The sequence below is a fragment of the Thunnus albacares genome, chromosome 4 (assembly GCF_914725855.1).
Source record: "Thunnus albacares chromosome 4, fThuAlb1.1, whole genome shotgun sequence".
In the NCBI taxonomy this organism is placed as follows: Eukaryota; Metazoa; Chordata; class Actinopteri; order Scombriformes; family Scombridae; genus Thunnus; species Thunnus albacares.
The window spans coordinates 25757389-25780215 of NC_058109.1; the positions used below are offsets into that span (position 1 = coordinate 25757389).

At 39.4% G+C, this 22827-nt stretch overlaps 2 protein-coding genes across 3 annotated transcripts; one reads left to right on the forward strand and one right to left on the reverse strand.

Moving 5' to 3' along the window:
- The first annotated feature begins 13 nt into the window (after positions 1-13).
- On the forward strand, positions 14-16606 carry stx18 (syntaxin 18). Of its 2 annotated transcripts, none has more exons than XM_044349417.1 (11): positions 14-233; positions 10437-10504; positions 12202-12317; positions 12557-12634; positions 12774-12840; positions 12934-13025; positions 14379-14470; positions 14904-14962; positions 15436-15505; positions 15607-15687; positions 15818-16606. In XM_044349417.1, exons 1-11 carry the CDS (start codon positions 81-83, stop codon positions 15911-15913), a joined length of 972 nt encoding a protein of 323 aa, XP_044205352.1. In that variant the 5' UTR covers positions 14-80; the 3' UTR covers positions 15914-16606. The 2 variants fall into 2 exon arrangements, with proteins under 2 accessions (XP_044205352.1, XP_044205353.1); XM_044349418.1 differs by lacking the exon at positions 14-233 and adding an exon at positions 8548-8567.
- Positions 16607-17004: 398 nt separating this feature from the next.
- Positions 17005-22327, reverse strand: LOC122980954 (neuronal vesicle trafficking-associated protein 1-like). Its single transcript, XM_044349420.1, has 5 exons — positions 21989-22327; positions 21534-21687; positions 21141-21257; positions 19426-19536; positions 17005-18405 (listed from the first exon to the last, which is right to left on the reverse strand). The coding sequence occupies exons 2-5, from the start codon at positions 21660-21662 to the stop codon at positions 18205-18207; spliced, it is 558 nt and encodes a 185-aa protein (XP_044205355.1). The 5' UTR covers positions 21663-21687; positions 21989-22327; the 3' UTR covers positions 17005-18204.
- Positions 22328-22827: the final 500 nt, after the last annotated feature.

Sequence of the window (22827 nt, forward strand, 5' to 3'; positions counted from 1 at the left end):
TGTCGCAGGACAGTGACGTCACCACGTGGTGACGTGTCCGTTTGTTTACAGCGGGCGTTGCGCTGCAGCTGCTCACAGACATGGCTGTGGACATAACTTTACTTTTCAAAGCCAGTGTCAAAACGGTGAAGACCAGAAACAAGGCGATAGGAGTGGGCTTTGACTCGACTAAAGATGAAATTTTCAAGAGGAGCAGACCCAAAAGTGGCTTCTCACCGAAGGCGAAAGAAGTGGTAAGTGTTTCTCCAAGCTAACTCCAGCTAACTGGACTAGCATCGACTCAAAACTTACTTCACGTTTAATGACAGATAAAACGGGACAGTTTTGCTGTAGGTTAGTCAATACTTCGATATGTTTACTTTTGCTGAACTGAAACTCACAGCTTGACTTTAGACTACTGTGTACCAGCTGTTCATAGTTAGCAAGGCCTCTCAACAGTGAATATGTACAACTCTGATGAATGTAGCATGAGCTTAAAGGGGAGCGAAGAGTGGGCGATATGAATAAAATCTTTTATCGCGGTGTTATTTTATAACATGTATCTTGCTGGTAATTCAGCTGATAAACTGTTGATGGACAAACGATGTCTGTTTTTGATTAATCCAGCTAATTAAACTCCTGGTAAATCAAGGAACTTCACCACACTAATGCTAAAATAATAAAAATCCAATATTGCTACAAATCAGACATGCTAATTGACTTTCAACAATGCCCACAATGGCCCTATACAGGAATAGCTACCTTCACATGAATGGTCTCAGACAGCCAGACAATCTCAGACAGTTGCCATTTTTTTAAAATCATTTTCACATCAGATAGCGCCATATTATCCGACCCTAATTGGAATCATCAGCACATCTGCTTTATGTGCAGGTGTAGGTGTGTAGTGTATATCAGTGCTCTAGTGTGTTGATGTGTTGATCAGTGTGTCAGCTCCATTTACGTCACTTTTTAATTCTTGATATTGATTGTGTATTTCAGAACACTCATACAAATCACTAGTCATAATAATTTTACTCAGAGTCAGTCAAAGCTTCATATTCTCCCATTTAATGTGTGAGTTGCTCTGTGGTCTTATGTCAGGTAATAGGATGCATTATCATTCCCTAGTTAAAACAAAGGTGTTTGCCACAAAGCCATCACCTAAAGAACTGTTTTCTTTTTCCAGTCTTTCATTGCATCACTTTTGCTAGTTAGGCTGGAACTTTCTTTATGTTTGCTATTTCCAACTCTCTGCCCATCTCCGGCTAAAGCCGCGTTCAGACCAATACAATTTTGTATGTCATTTGCACATTTTGTATTTCTGACTGATTCACGTTTAATGAATTGTTGCAAACAAGGCTTTGGTTTGTAACAGCTCTGTTGCACATCTGTAAGACAGCGTTGACTGTCACAGGAAACACAGATGGGCAGTAATCCTGCAACACAGAGGCTACAAAAAAAGCCTTAAGTTAGCTTTTGATATATGAATTAGTTCCAGTTGCTACTGCAATAAATTATGGTGGATGAAAGACTATGTAGTGGCATTACAACAACTTGAGTTTAGTAAGACCAATCATTTCCAAAACATCATCTACACAGAGAAAAACAATAGATCACTGAAATGAAAATGCCACTGTTGTTGCTTGAACATAAGTCAGACTACAGGAATTTTCAAATCCTGCCCAGTGTGGGCAGTTCAGAATAAATAAATGGTCTGCTTGAGATTTGGGCAGACAAAAGCTAAATTGTTTGAAAAGAAATCACATTGGTGCCAACTGGTCAGACAGTTTTTAGCACAGGATATTTTGTGCTAAAGGTCAGGTCTGAGTGCCAGTTCTCCCCCAACACTGATGCGCCTGGAGTCAAAAAGAAAAGACATGGCTTATGTCTTGAACTATCTTAGGCCAATATTCAACTTTAGGTTATGATTACATTTTCATTTGGATTTCAGTTCCTGTGTTGAAACTAAGTTTGTTGTGGACTAATCTAGACTTCAGAAATTCCACATAAGCTGAAATATACTGGGTCATGTCATGGTATATTGACCATAAAAACTTCTCAGGAAAGGCAACATTGGTGTCAAGTTAGTTCAGGGTCCTTGACAAAAAAAAAACCTCTCAAATTCTATTCTGCCATTAAAGTACAGAGACATCCTCAATGGTTGGCAGAAGGAGATGGGCCTTTGGCATTAGAAAAGCTTTGCTCTGTGTCATGAGCGTTGCTTAAACAGCCACAAGGCCTTGGCCTGACATGAATATTATGAACACAAACCTCTTCAAAGGCACCTTGAAGAACCACTTTACATTTCCCTGGGGGAGTCAGGACTTTAAGTTGTACCTGATGTCAACCATCAGTCTGAGCCCAGACACATCAGCTCTGCACAACCAGGTTTTTGTTATGTTCTGTTACATTGATATTAGAAATGGTGGTTTAATAAAGGCAGTGGTGCTGATTCAAAGAAACCCAAACCTATCCTGTGGTGCCTGCCCTCTGCTCTCCTCCCCCCCTACCGCTGTCTCCCTCGCGCTGCAGATATCATCTCAAACCATCTCGGTGAAGCAGCTTTTGTAGAAATTGAAATTGCGAGTTTGGAATGTCCTGACTGCTTACAGTTATGTCGCGGTTTTCACCCACATCTCCCCGAACTCAACTGTCCATTATTCTCTCCGTACAGCCTGACATAGGCAGTGTTTTTTGTGCAAGTCCTCTCTTCACATGTATGATTCCATAAACATGCTGCAATAACATTTTCTTTCGGTTCTCGAACAATTTCTTAGAGAAAGCCGATCCTCCCAAGACCCAGTGATTAAAGGTGGAAGATCAAAACAGAGAAAATATTAAATTAGGTCCCCCAGTAACAATGTTGACGGCCGGCACCTAATGCACAACAGATGTGGGTGCCCTTCAAGACATGCATAACTTTCCAAGTTCCCACTGAAGCTTCACAAAAATAGAAAGAAAACATCAAAGTTGACAAATACACAGTGGTCCTATGAAGCTTCTTTTCACTCAAAATGTAGCTCATTGAGAAAGGAAATGTTGCGTCTTTCGAGGCAGTGCAAAAAAGGCTTGATTGACTAATAAGAGGGCCAGTGTTAGCAGGGTGGGGTTTGGTCAGGGGAATCTTTTACCTCATAGGGGTCGGTTTGGGGCACTGTGATCTTCATTTCACCGCTCACCTCGTCTCTCTCCACAGCATGTTGCCCTTCTCAAGTTTAAATGGAGGAGGTCACTCTAAAATTGTTAAATTGTGTGTAGAAAATAGTGCCTGGCTCCCCACTGTGCCTTTCGTGTTGGTATTCCAAAATTGGCTCCTTCTCACAGTGTTTTCTTTGAAACCCTGAAAAGTGTGGCTATCAGCCAGCACTTAAAAGTATGTTGTGCTGTTGCGGGCAGGGGGGTTCTTCCCAATGTCAACTTTCACATTGAAATAGTACGCTCGTGTATACTCAGAACATTTAGTTTGAATTTTGTAAGAATCTGGTTTACTTTATATTTTTTTCAAAATGTTTTTTAAACATTTGAAATGTCATCAGAGTTATGTTTTGGGGGATAGTCTGGACTACATGTGCCCAAGTAATGTCAGATTATGAACATGAAAGTTAAATATGTTTCCACTGAATTACATCGGGATAAAGCGGGATCAATAAAGGGTGAATTTCAAAGTTGGAGACCGACCTTTAAAGCAGTTTGTAGGATAATTATTATCCTGTTAGTGTTGTAAAACTGCAGAGCATTTGCAGATTTGTAGTGATTTTAAAAGGTTATGTACAGATGCTGTACAGCCACAGCAGCAGACTGTATACAGCAATGACATTTATGAGTTGTCATTAATGTCAACCATTTAGGGAATATAGGGCTCAAGTGTGCAAATTTGCGTGTTTGTCTTGAATATTTTGCCAAGCCTCTCCTTAAAATAAAAGCTATCATCTGTCAAGTCACAAAGTTAAAACATTTATGGTAGCACATAGCCTAAGTACAGTAGCTAAAATGTACCAACTTGAATATTCATGAAAACATACATGAAACATACACCATACACAGGTCCAACAAATACTTCAGCGAGTAAAAAAAACAATAATACATATGAGAAATAATAGACTAAATCCTGACTATTAAATGATAGGATTTTGTCTCATGAGACACTGTAGAGTCTGGTTGAAGCCTCATTAAATTGTGAACTGTATGGAAGTTTGAAATCTATCATTTTATATAACATTACTTATAAAAATAGGGCTGGAAGAAGGTTAAAAGTGTAATACTTTTTCCAACTCACAGAGGCTTCAAACATTCCCTCTTTCATTTCTATGCTCACCAAGTCACAGATATATTGGCACACAGGTAAAACACGCTGACATACAGCTGTCTAAGGCAAGACCGTACTGAGTCGGTACTTTGGCCATGGGGAAGTGATTTCCTGAGATCACCCTGAGATGAATGTGCTGCTAAATGGTCTCTTTACCAGTCGGCCTAATCTCTGCACTGTTTTCTCATGAAAGCCAGGCAAATTGAATTTTGAGGCATCTGCTGTCAGGCCTGCGCACAATCTTGATTTTGTTTCAGTGCGTGCACCAAAAATGTTTTTGCATGATTCAGGAAAATGAAAATAAAAAAAGAGCAAAAAGTGGTGAAACGCAGATTTGCAGATGTATGTCAAAGTCTAAATCATGAGATGGACACCAGATACTCTACAGACTAAATTGTTTAAGTGGAACAAAAGTAACATCGAGCTCAATAGACCAGGCTCAATTTAAAGCCAACATGTAGCAAGACTAAAGCAGCAGATGTGGATACTTTTTGAAGAATGTTGTCAAGCTTTGTCCTTAGACAAATCTTAGTTATTGTGATTTACAGTCACTGAAATGCTTCTAATAGAGATGACAGTAGACTGCATACTTGACCCTGACACTTCAAAATACTGGAAGTCTTAACCATGAAACTACAACAGATGTGTGCTCATCTGCTTAAAGACTCTAGTGTTACTTTTGTTCCAGATAAAGATGTTAGTCGAATAAAGCATGGGGTATTAATAACATACTGTCATTTCACATGACACAATGTGTCAAGTGAAACTAAAGCAGATAATACTGTTTAAATAACAGCAGTAAACATTTTGTTTTGGCTTCAGTTGTGGTCACCATTCATCTACAGTAGATGAAAGGCTTTGTTCAAGGCAAAGGTCAACAGAAAAGGTCTGTTTGCTGCCTCAGAGGTACCAGCTCTCTATGTCTTGTTTCTTCTGCTTTTAATGAGTCTTCAGTAATACAATATTGTTAGAATTTGTCATCCACTCAGCTGAAAGGTCTGTTGTTTTCCAGGCGTAGACACTTTTATAGTTGCTTTCTCCATTCCTCAAATTATTTGGCTTTATTCAAATCAACCATACTGTCTCAGATGCTGGTAGAACTTTTTTTTTTTTTTAAATGCACAAGGCTTCTGGTTTTTATATGCACAGAAATTGTTTTACCTTGGCCTTAGAAATTTAGGGTTAAGAGAGAATGGGTGTTTTCCTTTAGAAGTCCTTTTATTGCCAAAAGCCTTTACAAATTCAGCAATTTACAGTCTGTGATGTACAGAAGGAAAGTTGTCAGATCATCTTCTGCTGTGTGCTTGAAAGCCTTTTATAAAATTTAGCACAGTTTATATTCCACAACGTAAAATAGGAATCCTGGGATTGTCACCCATACTAGTTTCCCCTTAAATGTCCTTGTTTTTGTTAGTTCTGGTAAATATATTAGATTTTCCAGGACATACAATCACTGTTTTTTTGTTTTGTTTTTTCTTTTAATCTTATTTAGATTCTTAATTAGATCAGTTTTAAATACTTTATATGTAAACTATCTGTTATTCCCATTATCAATAATTGATATATTTGATTCAGAATGGTTTGGAATGAGGAGAAAAAAATCACATTATTTACAGATCTGAGAATTTTTCAGGTTTGATGTTTTTTCATATTTCTCATGCCTGTAATATCCATATTGACTTATCAGCATATTTTAAGCATGACATTTTTGTTTTAATCTTTATTATGTTCAAAGTGGGTAATAGGAAGCTGACGTTGTCTTGCATGTAAATGTAGGTAAAATTACTTGACAAAAGTAAAAAGTAAAATGAGTGATGGGATGGGGTAAAGCCAAGGTGTTTGCTCATTTTTATTAGTTTGTATTTTACACTCTAAAATAGGAAGTGAAGCTTTCAGGGCAAGTCAGATGTTATAACAACTAGATGTAAACACTGCTAACATGTTGATTTAACAGCTTAATACAGACTCCAGAAAAGACGACTGTTCTGTTCTGATAATTCAGAAATACTGTTTATTCTGTTATTAAACATTTTACTTACAATATCTTTGAAAGCCCAATATTAAAAATGTAACCAAGAATCACAAACACTATTATTGCTGTGTTACATAATTATGCTCCTTAAAGAATCACAACATCAGATCAGCACATTACATTATAATACCTGCAGATACTGTTCCTACTGTTTAGACAGAAGGTATTCATTATTGACATGTAATGTACTGCATACAGGGGCACCTGTGACGCAAGTGTTTGTTTGCTTTTCTAAATAACAACTCTGTCTGTCACGTGCATTCACTTTGTGTTTATGCATTCACTTTGTCTACTGTGGTGTACAGGTTTTTTGCGAGTGAAACGTGGCACCCGCTGCCATTACATCTGTTTCATATGAAATTGATTGGTGAAACGCGTTTTGTTTGCTTCAGAATGAAACAGTGCAGTTTTCCATTGAAATTTGTCCAAAACTGGTTACAAGGCCTGAAAAACTGGTGATGTCACCTCCACTGTCCATCCTAGCGAGCTCCAGCAGCAGGGCAGTTACAGATTGTAACTGACAAAGACGATCTCGCCTGTTAAATACTTCCAATTTGTCGTAAATGGGAGAAAATTTTAAGATGTGACATGTGTCTTACAGCACAAAATTAGTGCTGTAGTTGTCTAAAAGGGCTTTATAGTCCGTACAACATACTGTATGACAAAGTCTCTACGGATGTGCCTCAGTCAGTGTCACAAAACCTCTAATGTATGATTCAGACTCCCTATAAAATCAAAAATGAATGGCGATCGTGTTTAGTTTTGTAAGATGACATTTTGTATCAATGCATAATCTGATCTACGTGATCAAAAACATAAACAAACGACTGTATACAAATGCTGCTTACCACGACTTTTAATCCAAGTGAATTCAGTAAAAATCAAAACACCTTAATAGAACTCATATCCAAAAAGGTCAAAGACCCTATTCATAAAGAATCTTTAAAAGCTTTGTTTGATGGTGCTTTTTGTTTGTTTATTGCATCTATAGCAAATAGACATAAGAAGACAAAACTGAACCCATTAGAGAGACAGACATAAACATGATAATAAAATCAACATGTGGCTCAGTCTCCTCCACTGAAGCATCCTTTCTGTATCAGGCCCACATACCTAAACACAACATAGCATGGCGTCAGTATGGATAGCCCTCGGTCAGGACACACAGGGGCTTAAACTAAAGCAGGGCAGTCATCATCAAATTCTGTCAGTTACCTGGATTTAACAAAACAAAGAGCCATCCAAGCTCTTTAGAAATCTGCTAGCTAAGCCTTTTCTCTTTTCTTCCTCATAATAATCCCCCCTGATGGTTTGTTTGGGCTCAGTCGGGGCTGGAGGGAAGCAGGGGGAAGGAGAAAGTGAGGAGGTAAAGTGGGGGTCTTTGATGATGACGAGATTAGATGTAGCCCGGCAGACTGTCTCCTTCTGCCTTCACCGCGAGCTCTGCCTCACACACACCTATGCGGTGGCGCGTATACACACGCACAGCCTCACATATACCAGCATACACACATATACGGTGAGCTGCATGCACAAGGCCACCCCCTTCCTCATTGTTGAGGAATTACTTGCTCTTTAGGGTCTTAAGTTACAAGAGCAATTGATCCCTCTGACCCCCTGCAAACCCTTGAGGTTGTGCTGGGAATCTGAGCTCCAATGTATACACACAGGAGACAGCTCAACCCCCAGAGCAGCACTCTTGACACTCCCCGGTACCCCCACAACACACACACACACACACACACACACACCCACACACACACACACACACCTCTCCCCCTTGTCTGTTCTGTGATTCAGCATGTTTCAATGCTGTGGATTTAGCACTGCCTGCTGGCCACAAAGGTGCAGTACACGAACACAGTTCTGCAGGCACATACTCTATACTTTGTACATAAATAAAAGGCTGAAGCCAAGTGCCAACTGCATGCAGAAAATATAGTTTATAGTAAAAGATAAATTAGTCATGCCGTGTAAAAGATTATATTTTCTACTTTGTGGTAGGCCTAGAGTGACATAGAAAACAGAAAATTACTGAAACCATGGAGGGTTTCTTGGCCTGTTTTTACCACTAGAGCTGGTTTTACTTAAAATAGTAAAATAATAAGATCATGACAGTCATTTAATCATGCCACATCTTTAACACTCACAGGTCTGGATAAATGTGGATGAAATTAAGGCAGCAAATAACGATTATTTTGTCAGCAAACTGCAAAGAATGTCCGTCTCAAGTACCCAGAGCTCAAGGTGATGCCACATCATGTCTTGTTTTGTTCGACCGACACTCCAAAACCCAAAAATATACAGAGATTTACTCAGTTTATTATATACAACTAAGAAAACCAGGAAATATTCACATTTGAGATGGCTGACACCAGTGAATGTTTGCCATTATTGCTTAAAAATGTAATGAAAAGATGAATCATTTCCCATTCATGTTCTGCCAGTTGACCAATCAACTAATTGTTTCAATTATAGATAACATTAAATACTTAACATGAAAATTATGTTTCCTTAAGGAGGTGAGAAATAACACAAATCCCTCATATCACTTGACTTCTTCCAATCAAAATGGTCACAAAAAAAGTTTTGAAACACAAACTAAGATGCCAACCCTAACAACAGCTTTTACAGAGCAATCTTGGACTTAAAACAATAAATGTGTTATGTCTACTGTAAGATACATACATATTTCAATGGCTGCATGCATTGTTAAATTGCTCGGAGGAATCTTTTTCTTTTTTACAAACATTTTTTTAAAAAGCTAACCCATTCTTTCCGACCCAAAATCACCCAGGACATTATAAGAAGCAGGTTATTCATTGGGGGTTTTATGGCTGTAGGCTTGGAAAATCCTACCAGTGTGTTAGTAATTCAGGACTCACAGTCAGGAGTTCGCTTCAAGTTTCCTCATTTACTGAAACGCCACACAACACAGACAATATTTGAGACTTCGAACCATAAGAAAGTTTCTCCTCTCCCCCTCAACCCCCTTCCAAGCTCAAATGCTCTGAACAACAATTAACTCTTGACCTCAAATAATTGTATTATTACAAGGGTCGGCTTGCCTTAACAGCCCTTGCCTTGGGTTAGCATGTGCCCCACAGCAGCGTGATACGTCACAGAACTACCCTTTGAACCTGGGGGGGGGGGGGGGGGTCTAGGTTTCCAGCAAATTGCTCAGCTCTGTTTATGTTGACACCTTATTTCTGCATTGAAAAAACTTGTCATCTTTCAAATGTCAGCTCAAATAAAACACCGCTTCAGGTCACTGTGACGCTAGGAATAGATGTTTAGAGACATTATTAGACGGCTGGTGCTAGATTACTCCTTACAGCCAAGGCAATTTGATAATTGAGGTTGTTAGAGTGAAAAGGCTGAAGGCCGAAGACAGCGTCGTTATGCTATCAAAATAATCTCCCACGCTCGGGGGGTTGCTGTCACAGTCAAACTCATTGTGTCATTTTTCAATCCTCGGCTTGTCTGAGTTCTGTCTTCTTCTGGACGTAACAGAGCCTGCTGTGTACGCATTCACACCCACTCCTACCCTGCCAGCAGAGCTCTGTGGACAGGGAAGCAATTTGGTCTTTTTTAATATTTGACCGAATTACAGGAGCAAATATTGGATTGAACCAAGTTTCCTTTGGTTTCCCTGTGCACACATACACTTGGACGTTTTCTCAGTGATAAATAGTAACAGATCATGAATTTAAAACTTATTAGAGATGGCTCTGTCAGAGCTCTGTATGCAGCAGCTCACAGTTTTATTTATGAGAGCTGTTTGACGAGGAAATTGCAAGTTTGATTTTAGTATGTCTCGGAGTTGATGAATTGTCAAAAGTAAATATTGTGAGTCCACAGAGATAGACAGACATTGGTCGCCTGTCACATTCAATAAATGCTAAATTATACATTTACTCTGGCTCTGTCTAAATGTAGTTGGGGGGGGGGCAAGGGGATAGTTTCCTGGTACACGTCTTAAACAAGCCTTTCTTAAGCCGTGTTGACATGGTTAGCATATTTGAAGGAGCAACTGAGGCATAGTATTTAAAGACATTCATTGACATGAAGGTAATGAAGTCAAGTAATGCATCTTCTCACTTTTTGTCTCGACAGATCACGAACATCACCAAACTCAAAGACTTTCTGCTTCAACACAGGAAAGATTATGTGAGCGCCGGGAGGTAAGCCTCGCAGTAATCCACCACAATCAACAACAGCAGCAGTCAGAACCATTCAAGGCTGTATGGGAGGCTGGTGAAGGGAGAATTACTTTGATTCTGACAAAATTCAGAGAAGGTCAGGAGTCAGGGTTGAATTTGATGGGAGCGTCAAATATGTGTCTCCAAATATGTGTCTCCAAATGTGTACGTATGTGTGTGTGTGTGTGTGTGTGTGCTGCAGGGGCTGCCTGCTGGCACAAGGTCAGCAGCAAGTAGGGTGGTCCATAGCGGCAGGCTCCAGTCTAATTGTCTGGAATAATTGAGCTGCAACCAAGTGGAGAACAAATCACGCCCTGGGACTAATCCAGGCCTTCCTCCCTTCAAGGCCCCCTCTGTGTTTTGTAGGTGTGGGTGTGCGGAATAGCCCATGTTTTGTTATGTTTGTTGATAAAGCTTCAACTGAACACATTAACTAAACATTACTGATGTCAGTGGGTGGAGTGCGCTAGTATTTAGTGGTGGGAAAATCCATCAAGAAGCCGTCAGTGGTTTGGTGTGCAAGTCTCGTCTACCTTCAGCCTCTTTATTAGCTGTTCCTGTCTTTCAGTTTTCTTATCAACTTCCTTTTTTTTTACTTTCACTTTGTCTGACAGAATAATTATGGACTATTGATTTCAACTGAATTCACTTAGAAGAAAATTAGTGGAGCTGGCCGCCATGTCAGTCCAAGTATGGCTAACGTTAAAGTAAAAGCCTCATTAATGCTTCCCTAGAATATAATTATTCTGAATAGGATATGTTGTAACATGTTGCGACTGCAGCTTAAAAACATTTTGCCACAGTTGCCATAAATATTTTAAATTAGGACTTGTTCAGCTTCATATTTTATCACAGCTGTCCGAGGAAACACAAAGAGGGGATTTTATGCTAAAAAGACTGTAGCAGATATCCACTTTATTTGACTCAGACTCTAGAAACGTCATATAAACTTCAGATTAACTATTAAATACATTTTAGCACAAAATGAGGGCTGTGGATTTTGTCCCCTGTCACTTACATTGTAAGTGTATTTGGAGGGGATCTTCTAATGGCCCATTTGAACAGGTGGAGTAATTATCACAAGCAAAACCTGTTTCTATGTTCATTTGGGCACCTGACTGTTGTTTTAAGACAGACTTGAAAAATTGTGAACCTGTCCTTTAATACCGATACTTTTTGTAGAATAGAAACAACATGCTTTGTCTGTGCTATTGACTTTTTGTTTCCATCAGGCCTGTATGTTCTTAACTCATGAGTGTCATAGTATCTTAGAAGTCCACAAGAGGGAGACATTAAGTCTCAGCTGACAGCATGAAGGTCCCGGGTTTGAATAGCATCCCTACAGTCATTGTATGTTCTGTTTAGGTTTGTTTGGGTTTTCACAGTGTTTCATTTTCCTCTCATAGTGCAAAAACACGTAGCCCAGCTGAACTGGAACTTTAACCTGCTCATATGTAGAAGTGTGAATGTATCGGTTTGTCAAAGTGTTTAATATTAATTGGACTGGAGACCTGTTTAGGGTTTCCCCTGCCATCCATCTAGTGCATGCTGGGATAGGCTCCTGCCCCACGTGAATAAAGATAGAGGGAAGACAGAGAATGATTGAGGGCACATATGGAAATTATGGAGGGATGTGTTAGTATTAAGGCCAATTGTATTGAATTATTTTTATTTTACAGTCTCATCTCATCAGATCTCACCCGCATGACGGACAGTGAACGAGATCAGATCGACCAGGATGCTCAAATCTTTATGAGGACCTGTTCTGAAGCCATCAAGCAGCTACGTAATGAAGGTGTGTTTTTATTACAGTTTTGGAAATTAAGAAAAATGCTGTCAGCTGATGCCAGTATTGTCTTGCCCTTGCAGAATACATTCACAGGTACAGCTCATAGTTTTAAAAACTCATCTCTGAACTTTGTTGAGTGTAAAAACATCAGCAGTGAGTTGAGAGGATGTTGTATTGGTGGTTACATTAAGGCTCTATACCAAAATCACTGAGTGTGTCTTTTAATGTTATTGTTGACATTGTAGCTGAGAAGCAGGTGACATCAGCCCAGATGAAGGAGCACAGGGGGGCAGTGCTGGACCTCATTGAAATGTATCTGAAAGGTGAGTTCATGCAACTCATTAAAATACCGTCGCCATCTGTTTATCTTCAGGACATTTACTGGTTGATAAGGAGGAGAGCAATATTTTAGGGATTCATGACTGCATGTTTACTTGTGTGTCTCTTTTATTTGTTTTTAAGGAGTATGTAAGCTCTACTCTGAGCAGAGAGCAATTAGAGTCAAGAGAATGGTGGACAAGAAGAGACTGTGAGTATTTACACATTACCTACAGTTTAGGACTGCAGCAACTTAAAGACACGTTGCTCTTGAGTCATACAACCCTGTGCTCTGTGGTTTCAGGTCAAGACTGGGATCAGAGCACCACAGTCGGGTGGAGAAAACAGTAGAAGTGGAGCCCACAGAGGAAAAGGCTGTCAAGGAGGAAAGTTCTGGTAAGTTAGTGAGTCCCCTGAGACACTGGGCTCTATTTCTGTGGTGGCACAGAGACTGACGCAGGCAGCAGTGCTGCTATATGTACTTTACTGGCTGTAAAATGGTATTTTTGTATGGTTTTTTTGTTTGTTTATGTTTTTTGTGTCCTGAAAAGTGCACTTTTCCCTTTGTGCTAGGCAAGAACATAGAGGATAAGTAACATACAATAATTGTGAAATACACCATAATTGTGTGACTAAAATGAAACACTTAGATTAGACACTCTTTAAGAAGTAGATACGTTTGCCTAGTAGATCAGAAATACAAATTGTACAAGTGATTGTAGTAAGAATGCTAGTAAGGTTGTCTGTACTGCAGTCATGATAAATTGGTAAGTCTTACCTGTATTTTATTCACACCTGATTTTACATTTTAAAATAGGGTGGTCCTGTTTAATAATTACATCTCTACAGTCATCTGAAGGCAGCAGGACAGATCTGTGTGTTTTATCTGCAGCCTCTAAATTAAAACGTGTTGTGCCAATAACTTACAATTCTGCCAGTTTATGTGATTCAAACCTTCAGGTGTGGGGAAACTGTTAACACACAGTAGGGGGATGCATTGGACACACCGTTTTAAAAGTTCTCAGTAAAAAATCTTAAGTCTTTTTTTATATCACCATTCTCATTCACATCCTCATACAAAAAATGCTGGTTTACACAAGGCAACAGCTGCATGTGTCATCGCCCCTTTTTCCAAATCGTCTGTCAACTGTAGTGTTACATTTTTGATTTTTTAAAACTGGTTTTTAATTGCTGTATGATTTGTTAAAGCAAAATGATTTTGTTTTTGTTGGTATTCATTTTCAGTTAATAATTGCACTTAATAACATAATAATAAAAAAATATGTCTAAATATGTGTGTGGAAAACATCTTGGCTGAACATTCAGTATCTGCACAAACACAATCAACATAAAACAGAACGTTGGCTCCTTTAGCAGAATAATTCTTGTAATATTGTATTAACAATATTATTTCTCTGCTTGGAGAAGCTTATGTACACTCTCCTCTCCATTTGATAAACCATTTCCATCAAGCACCAGTGAGTTTGGCACAATGATGTAAAAAGGTTTAATGCAAGTATCGTGTTATGATAATGATTAATCACCACTCCCCAAAAATTGATCGATGCTGTGAGCGCCCACTGTGTGGACAAAACAATGCATCAGTATTTCAACACTTGACTGCTCTGGGTTTCAGTGTGGTGAAATGTAACCTTTTAAGAGGATCAGAAAGTGAATGACTGAGTAAGTGATGAAGGAAGTGTTGGTAGTTTTCATAGAAACATGAAGACTTGTGTTTCCTTCCTGTAGACAAGAGTGTGTCAGAGGTCCTGGACAACAGTGTCAACCTGTGGGAGGAGGGCCGAGTGGAGGACGAGCTCTCTCCTGAGGAGATCCAGATGGTGTGGCACCTCAAATATGATTATTCACTATTCATGTCATACAGTATATGTAGATCTGTAAGATTCATATTTGTCTCATGAATGTTCAGCTATACCTCTGAATGTACAGTGTTGTTCATTACTTGTCCCTTAAGTATGGAGGTGTTCAGGGAGAATGAAAGTCGTGGAAATTTGTTTGAATTAGTTGTCACTACAAAATTAACACAGTTAGTCAAGTATATTCTCAAACAAACATTTAATGCAGCTCATGTTTCCTTTTTGCTAGAGTGAACCCTTTGAAGGTTTGTGATTTAGAAAATACAGCGTCTACTTACAGGATATGCAACATACAGCATATCCTGACTTCTAATTCCACAGATTTACCAAATGTCAGCTTTAAGTGTAAAACATCTTTTATGAAGATGTTTCAGTACTTTTGTGTGTTTCTGTCTAGTTTGAGCAGGAGAACCAGAGGCTGGTCAGTGAAATGAACAACCTGGTGGATGAAGTGAGGTGAGTCTCCCTCAGCACATGTATTACTTTCCCTTTCATCACACCTCATTTCTTGACAGCATTAGTATTAACAGGAGAAGTGGGTGATTTTAGTCTGTTCGCAAAATGGTGATGTACACTGAGCTCTTGTGTGAGTGTGTTAGACAGCGTCGCCTCCCCTCCCCCTAAATTACATGGCCCTAGTGATTGAAATGCCAGCAAGTCGACAGTTATGTCAAATACCAGAAGTTGATTCAGACGAGATTCAAATGACCCAAGGACATAGGTGTTTGCAGATGAAATTATTTCTGTGGTATCCAGATAAAATCACTGACGTGTTTGTTTCAGATGGAACAAAATTCCTTTGGTCTTGAGATGAAAATTACCAAACACCAGACCTGCCCTGATAATACTAATGCCATCTGGAAGGGCTTGAATATGCTAGGCACACTATTTTCATGGGATATTTCATGCCTCCTTTTTGTGCCCACCAGGCAAATCGAGGGGAAGGTGGTAGAGATCTCGCGACTCCAGGAGATCTTTGCTGAGAAAGTCCTTCAACAAGTGAGTTGAGTTCCTTACATTTCCTGCTCGATACAGAGTACATGGTGTTTTGAGCAAAATGTTGTGCATCACCTGATTTTTAATCTCACTTCTCATGACAGGAAACAGAAATAGACAGCATTCATCAATTGGTTGTTGGTGCTACAGAGAACGTTAAAGAAGGCAATGAGGATATACGAGAGGTAAGGTTCTCTAGATGGAAACAACCAGCCTGTCTGTTCTCCATGTGTGACTTATACTTCAAATCATGTTTTTTTTTGGTTAATAAATCTAACCAGTAAAATGTCACTTTTTGTTAACTTCTTTCACAAGGCAATCAAAAACAACGCTGGCTTCCGGGTTTGGATCCTCTTCTTCCTGGTCATGTGCTCTTTCTCTCTCCTCTTCCTGGACTGGTATGACAGCTAACACAACCGCCACCATGGACTCTAACAATATGACAAGAAACCATCTGGCTCTGGCACATATTGGTTTATTTGTAAAAACAACAACACTGAGACTGATTGTACACTTTACCATGCTGGACCTGAGGACAAAATGACAATTCTCCAAAGTCTCCAAACTGTTCTTCATGAAGATTCTGGGTTCGAGTGGAGATGGCAATTTGTCCTTGCCTGATTTTAACTGTCTTATTAATCTGTTTCCAGTGCTTTCAGGATTGCAGCTTTGATGTAAAAAAGCACTTGTATGGAGTCGGGCTTTGTTTGGAGCACTGTGTCCACTTTAACTGCGGTGATGAATGGAAAGTCAGTCTTTCTCTGTCACTAAAAGGATTGATAATGGTTGATTGGAAATAACTGTTCTTGTCTGACTGAAAAACAGGTTTTGGTGTCTGCTGTTGCTCATTTGGAACAGACTTTAGTGCACTAGAGGATTCTGTGTAGACTTGCTTTGCATTGACTCTGCAGTCTCGTGTCTTTAAATAGAATATAAACTTGTGTCCCTCAAAGATTCATAAATTATGCTTCACTATCAAACTTTGAGAATGTTTTCTTTCCAGGAAACTATGAGCAGCAGAACAATATACCTGACATGTATCACAGCATAACTGTACTGACACACCACTCACATTCTAGTAAAACTAAGCCATACTTTAAATTACATTTTGTATCTTCTTTCTTTACTTCAGGACATCATTTAATGATGATTAATACATTAAAATTTATGTTGAGCTCTCAGATAACATCAAGAGCAGCCAGAAAGCTGCAGCCTGTCTGTGTTAGTGTCTTCTAAAGAAAAGAAGCTGTCGACAGGAGATTTGATTCATGCAGCCTCCTGATATTTCTGCTAATCTGTTTATTAGGATTAACCTATATTCCAATGAAAACGGTGCAGCCCTCAGAAATATGTCTTTGATCTAAACTCAAGGGAAATGGAACTGTTAAAGATGTACTTATTTTCTGCACTCGGGGAGTTTCAGCAGGACTGAAAAGATTTACTTCTAAAACAGTTTCTTAAAATGTTCTTGCTCATTTATGGATTCCACAAGGACGTCGGTGTGAAATGTGGGCACTTTATTTCAGTTTTTCATTTAACATTTTTATGTAGCAAATGCACTTCAATGGTAATCATTACATTGTTTGAAAAAGGTACATAATTTGTGACAGTTTAATTTAAATGACAAATACAGAAAAAAGCAACAGGACAAGCAACTACTGTCAGATTGTTCCACTACATCAACCTAAGTCTACTATTTCTGATGGCTGCCAATAAGCCATCTGGTGACATTAATCAATGCGAAGCATTGCACAATACAGTGTCTTCACTAGCAATGCAAAAACATTCAATACAGTAGCATAAAAGTTATGCTATGAAAAGTAACCATTAATGAAGTCTTGTGTAGCCTGCAAAAAAAACACATGGTGTTCACAAAGAGTTTAAATGAAGATGGAGACAATCATTAATTCTGGTTAAAAAGACGTAAGCATCTAATACTAAAAACCCCTTAACAGCACTATATGCAGAGAGCAGTATGGGCTGAATCAAAACAACATGATTTAAAATAGTCTTTTTCTCGCTGGTTAAAAGCTTTCCTCCTGGTCAAGCTTTGATTATTCACAATATCATGACAGTAAAATATTTTGACACAGATGACCTCAGTGGCAAATATGCTGCAAACTTTGTCGCCTCATGAGAATCTTACCACTCGCTTGACCTCATGGGGTCTTGCATGCGCTATCAGTATATGATGTATTTGAAAAGACGGAGATTGAAAGCAAACTGATTGTTATTGGAGTCGTGCGTGCATGTGTGTTTAAACAAGCGACGCAGACACAAGATGTTTCACAGTCATTTCACAATCTGAGTACTAAAGTGAGTTCTGTTACATATGTGTATGTACAAAGACAGTGAGTGTGTGTCTGTGTGTCGGTGTTTGTGTTTTCTGTGGCTTTTTCTACACATTTGCCACTCTGTTGTGATGAGTATATAAATAATAACGTATGCTATTCAAACAAACCATGAATCCAGCCAAGTGTAAGCCTCGCTTTGCTGAAAACGTGTTCAAAATTTCCACATATTTCCTGCTACAGTACACATCAGCTGATCAAACTACATCAACAAGGGAGCATAGCACCTCAGACGAGAGAAGTTGATTTGACCCAACAGAAAGCCACAGGACTCTGAGGTTTGCTTGAATGGCACAACCATATTATTTATTTTTCTGCAGCAGGTGAGGCCACCTCCTGATCCCAGGTTGGTTAAGCCAGCTTCTGGGCAGTCTCCGTCTCCTGCTGGGTGACCTTCTCCTCAGACATGATGGTCATCCATGGTGATACTGACCGAGTGATGGTCTGCTTGGCTATGTTGTAGTGGTTGATGAGGGTAAAGAGGCGCCCGCGGCCCCCAGGTCCCTGAGGGGGGTAGTTGCCATACATCCCAGCCGGCATGCAGCGACCTTGCTGCTCCAGAGAAAGAGAGAGAGAGAGGGTACAAGATTAAAAATGCCAAGAAACGAGAAATCTGTCGCTCTACACAATGGGTAAGTGAAAAGAAAAGAAAAATTAGATGCAAGGTGACAAAAGTATGATTCAAGAAAGAATGATGAAATTCTAAGAACCAAGCCGTGATTCATAGCTCACAGTTACATGAGATAAAAGGACGAATGACAGTGACAAAGTGGAGCAGTACTGTTTAAAACCAGAGCAAAAAAAATCTCACATTATAAGAAAACCAAACAAGAAAAACAAGTCTCAAAACAAGCTAAGCCTCATTATACCTAATCTATACAAGTGCCTGTGGAAATGGATTAGGCTTTCACACAGAATGAGCCAAGCTATTGGAAGCTTAACGCAAGTGGATAGTACAAACACAACAATAACTCAATATTGTCAATATTATTATGAAGGCAATATTTACTTCATTTTCTAACATTAGCCATCATACTGGTCATACCAGATCGAGATAGGCTGTACTTTTTTTTTTTTGAATTATACATAGTATATCTAATGGCTTATGAAGTCAACTTCTCATCTTTTAGAGGAAGATTGTGTTGTTTCTTCTCTTAGAAGTTACTTAGTCTCCCTAAAGGTAAAAACAAATTAAAAGCTGATAATGTGGCAGTAGTGATATGATTAATCAAATTCATATCAAAAAGCCACCTTCAAAGAGAACATTATACAATTACAGATCACATTTACAAACAGAAAACTATTCAATTGTTCTAAAACAATACAATGGATTTTCAAAGTAGAGCTTTGGGGGTAAATAAACTAAACTTCACTTGAACTTCTGTTATTGTGAAATTGTGGAAAATTCAGAAAAAAAATACAGACCTGCAAATGCTAAGCTTAAGCATAATGAACCGTGTTTATGTAGCACAAAAATGCTAAAATTCTTTACAAGAAAACAAAACCCTGGAAAATTATATTAACATATCACCATGAGGCAGGTCACAAACAATGATTCACATAAGTGTTTACCGTGTAAACAAAGCTGTCAGGACAGGGCTGCTCATACTGGTAGACCTTATAGACGACCAGAAACACCACACACACCAGGAAGGCCAGGGCACAGATCACCAGCAAGGTCACCTAAAGGAGAAAAGACAAAAGCTCCAGTGTCGGCACAAAGTCTGCTTCACAGCTCAGCTTACGAACATCACAAACCTACTGAATCAGTTTTATTGAAAGGAGATGAGCGAGCAAACTTAAAGATTTTCTCGTCTTTCTATTTCTAGTTTAAACAGCAGTGCAAGGTTGAAATACTGAAATGAAAAACATCCATAGAAGAGATGCACACTGGTGTAGATAGAGTGCACGCTAAGTTACATATCCGAATATGTCCGATGTATATATGACAATGACTAACAGCTTGTCAGGGTTACAGGATATTCTGCATACAGTAGTAACCCAGTAGGAAAATGGCTTGTGTGACCATCTGTACAGCCCAGCTCTCACCTCTCAGGGGAGTTACATAACGGCTACTGGTGTTTCTCGGATGTGGGAGGGGGATAAGACAAGGTGTGGGAGAAATAGTCTCATTATTGCTGAAGATATTGCACCCCGGTATGTGTGTGAGTTATTTTTATGACTCACAAAGTCAATATGAACGCTTGTGGAGAAATTTGATCATTTCAAGCGACGTCAGCGAAATTGTTTTATATTCTGAATAAGTTGACGCAGTTGCATCAGAGAAAGAGAGAAATCCTCGTGCCAGTGTCGACTGCTGACAGAATATACACGAGGATTTCTTGGAGAGAGTAGATGCATGTTGTTACTCTTTCCCAACACAGATGACTGAGGTTTGATAAGATTGTTAACAACTAGACAGATATTTTCTTTTTATCTGTCTGTGTGAATCCTGCAGTTACACATCTGAGCAGACGGTACAACATGTACAAAGCAAAGCAACAGGAGATTATGAAAGAGACTATCTGCGATGAAAGAGCTGCCTGCAGCGTTTCAAAGCACTGATGTGAGTTTTTACGAGCTGTGTTCTCTCAGACAGTGATGTGTCCCTTTGCCTTTCAAATGTCTCTCTACTAGCAAAGGAAGCTTGACACACAGGAGAGACAGTTTCATCTGTTGATTCTAAATATGGAGTGAGAGCGGAGTGTATAGTCTGCATGCAGAGCACATATGAATTTTAAAAATGCAAAGGTAAAAGGAAAAGCACTGGTGAGACGTGTATATATATATATATATATATATATATATATATATGCAAATTTTTAGTCCCAAATTTTTAGATCTAGAGCCAGGACTGTGTTTTTTTTTCTTTTTTTTCTTTACCAAACCATATGTTTACATCATTATATATGTTGTGAACAGCTTAACACATCTGCCCGGTCAGGGGGGGCGTTGAGGGAGGTGGGAGGGATGCTGCCATTTGGAGGCTATCGCCATGGCAGCAGCTGAATTAATGAGAGTTTCAGGGCGGGGTTAAGTGAATCATTGTGCATTATGTCTCCCTGTGTAGCCTGACAAGATGACAAGCAGCAGGAAACAGGACATGAAGGTGATCTGAGCGAGCAAGCCACAGAGTATAATTTGGATAGCGGTGGCAAATGTCCTGAGCCTGCAGGGGGGGAAACAGCTCTCCGGCATATGCATGTGTGCATGAGAGTGCGAGAGATATTGGGAGAAAAATGGGATGATGTATGAAACACAGACAATGGCAGTGACACTATTCTTACTTTGAGTCGCTCAGATACGCCTTCAATGATGCTTATTGAGAACTCAGCAATTTTAGGAGATCGTAGCTTCCCCTTCTTGCTCTCACCATCGTAGTCTGCCTTTGTCTTCACCACCACCTGGCAGAAACACACAACACACATGTACAGACATGGCAACAAAAAAAAAAAAAAGATCCAATCAGCTTGCAGTTGTAGCTGCATGAGGAAATGAGTTCACAGAAGGTGCAAGGTTTGATTTTTCTACTAATATATTTTTTTTGTTTGTTTTCCTTCATTTTCAGCAGCCTAATTGGTCTAACTGGAATGATGGAAATACAGCAAGGGTCTGTTCTGTAAGGACCCCCTCACTATGACTCTCCAAATCAGTGGAAAATATCAAATCCAAAATCTTACCTTGTCTGGTGGAGGGAACTGCAGCTGACTGGCGTCTAACGGTGTTATGAGAGGGATGGTGTCAAATCCGTCTTCAGAAACCACCTTCCCGTTATTTTTCTCACTGAAATTATTCCCCAGTTTAACCATTTTCCCCGCACGTACAGACGCCAACCTGAGGGGGGTAAACAAGCCCTTATTACTCCCAAGCGAAAGGCGTTATTATCGATAATCCTCAATGCCAATGTGTGGTTACATACATCATTCAAGGAATCATGAGATTTTGGTTGTTTTTTTTTTTAACACATCCTAACATCTGCACAAATCAAACAAAAATGAGGTGATGCGCGCTGGCTTTGCGGGCCATGAGAAAGCCTGTTAACCACAAAAGCGCAGGAGAGGACACGCAAGGCTTCGACATAATGGGACTGATGCATCACCGTGAAAAATATGATTTACCGCATCCGAACACTTACCAGCTCAGCCGAGTTTTCAAACAGTATATTTCTTCTCTGGCGGTGACTTCTTCTTCCAGCGCTGCTGTGTGTGTGTGTGTGTATGTGTGTGTGAGTGAGTGAGTGTGTGTGTTTTTAGATCTGACGCAGCCGAGCTGGTGCACAATATGGCCAGCTGTATTTTGTGCGCCGCGTTACCTCCGAGCTGGATGCTGCTGCTGGCGTCTGGCTGCACTGCAAGTGATGTAACATCCTCATCACATCTATCCATACTGATCAGTGGCAGTGAACCCGGGAACTGATGGAGCCCATTATCAGCTTCCAACATGTTTTTTATTGAGTCCACTGATGAGAGAATCCAGGTTTTTTATTGAAAAGAGGGATTTTAAGATTAAAAATTGTGCAAAAGCAGCTGTGCAAATCTGGAACATTTCAATTTATGGATATTATACATCAAGTATACGGTGTTTATTTTAAGATTACACACTTTTAAATCATTGTTGTTGCCAAAACTGACATAAATTCATGCAAAAATGTAAATTTCATGGAGCTAAGGTCTTTGAAGGAAAATTTGACATTAAATATTATACTGTATGTATTTCTCTAACACTAACATTAACTCTTCATGACAAATAAAAGACAAAAGGTTTTATTTATCAGTGGTTTAACAGTAAAATAATCAGCTATCTGCTTCATCAGGGCTGTGGGTTCGGTTTGATCAGATTTGATTGTCACGCTGACTTAAATGCTGCTAATCACTGATTGGTGCACCGAAGTATGTGACATCACCTTTTTCCCGACTGAGTCCAGCCCACTTCCAACCAGTGATAAGAGAACAGAGGAAAGAACGATAAACTGAA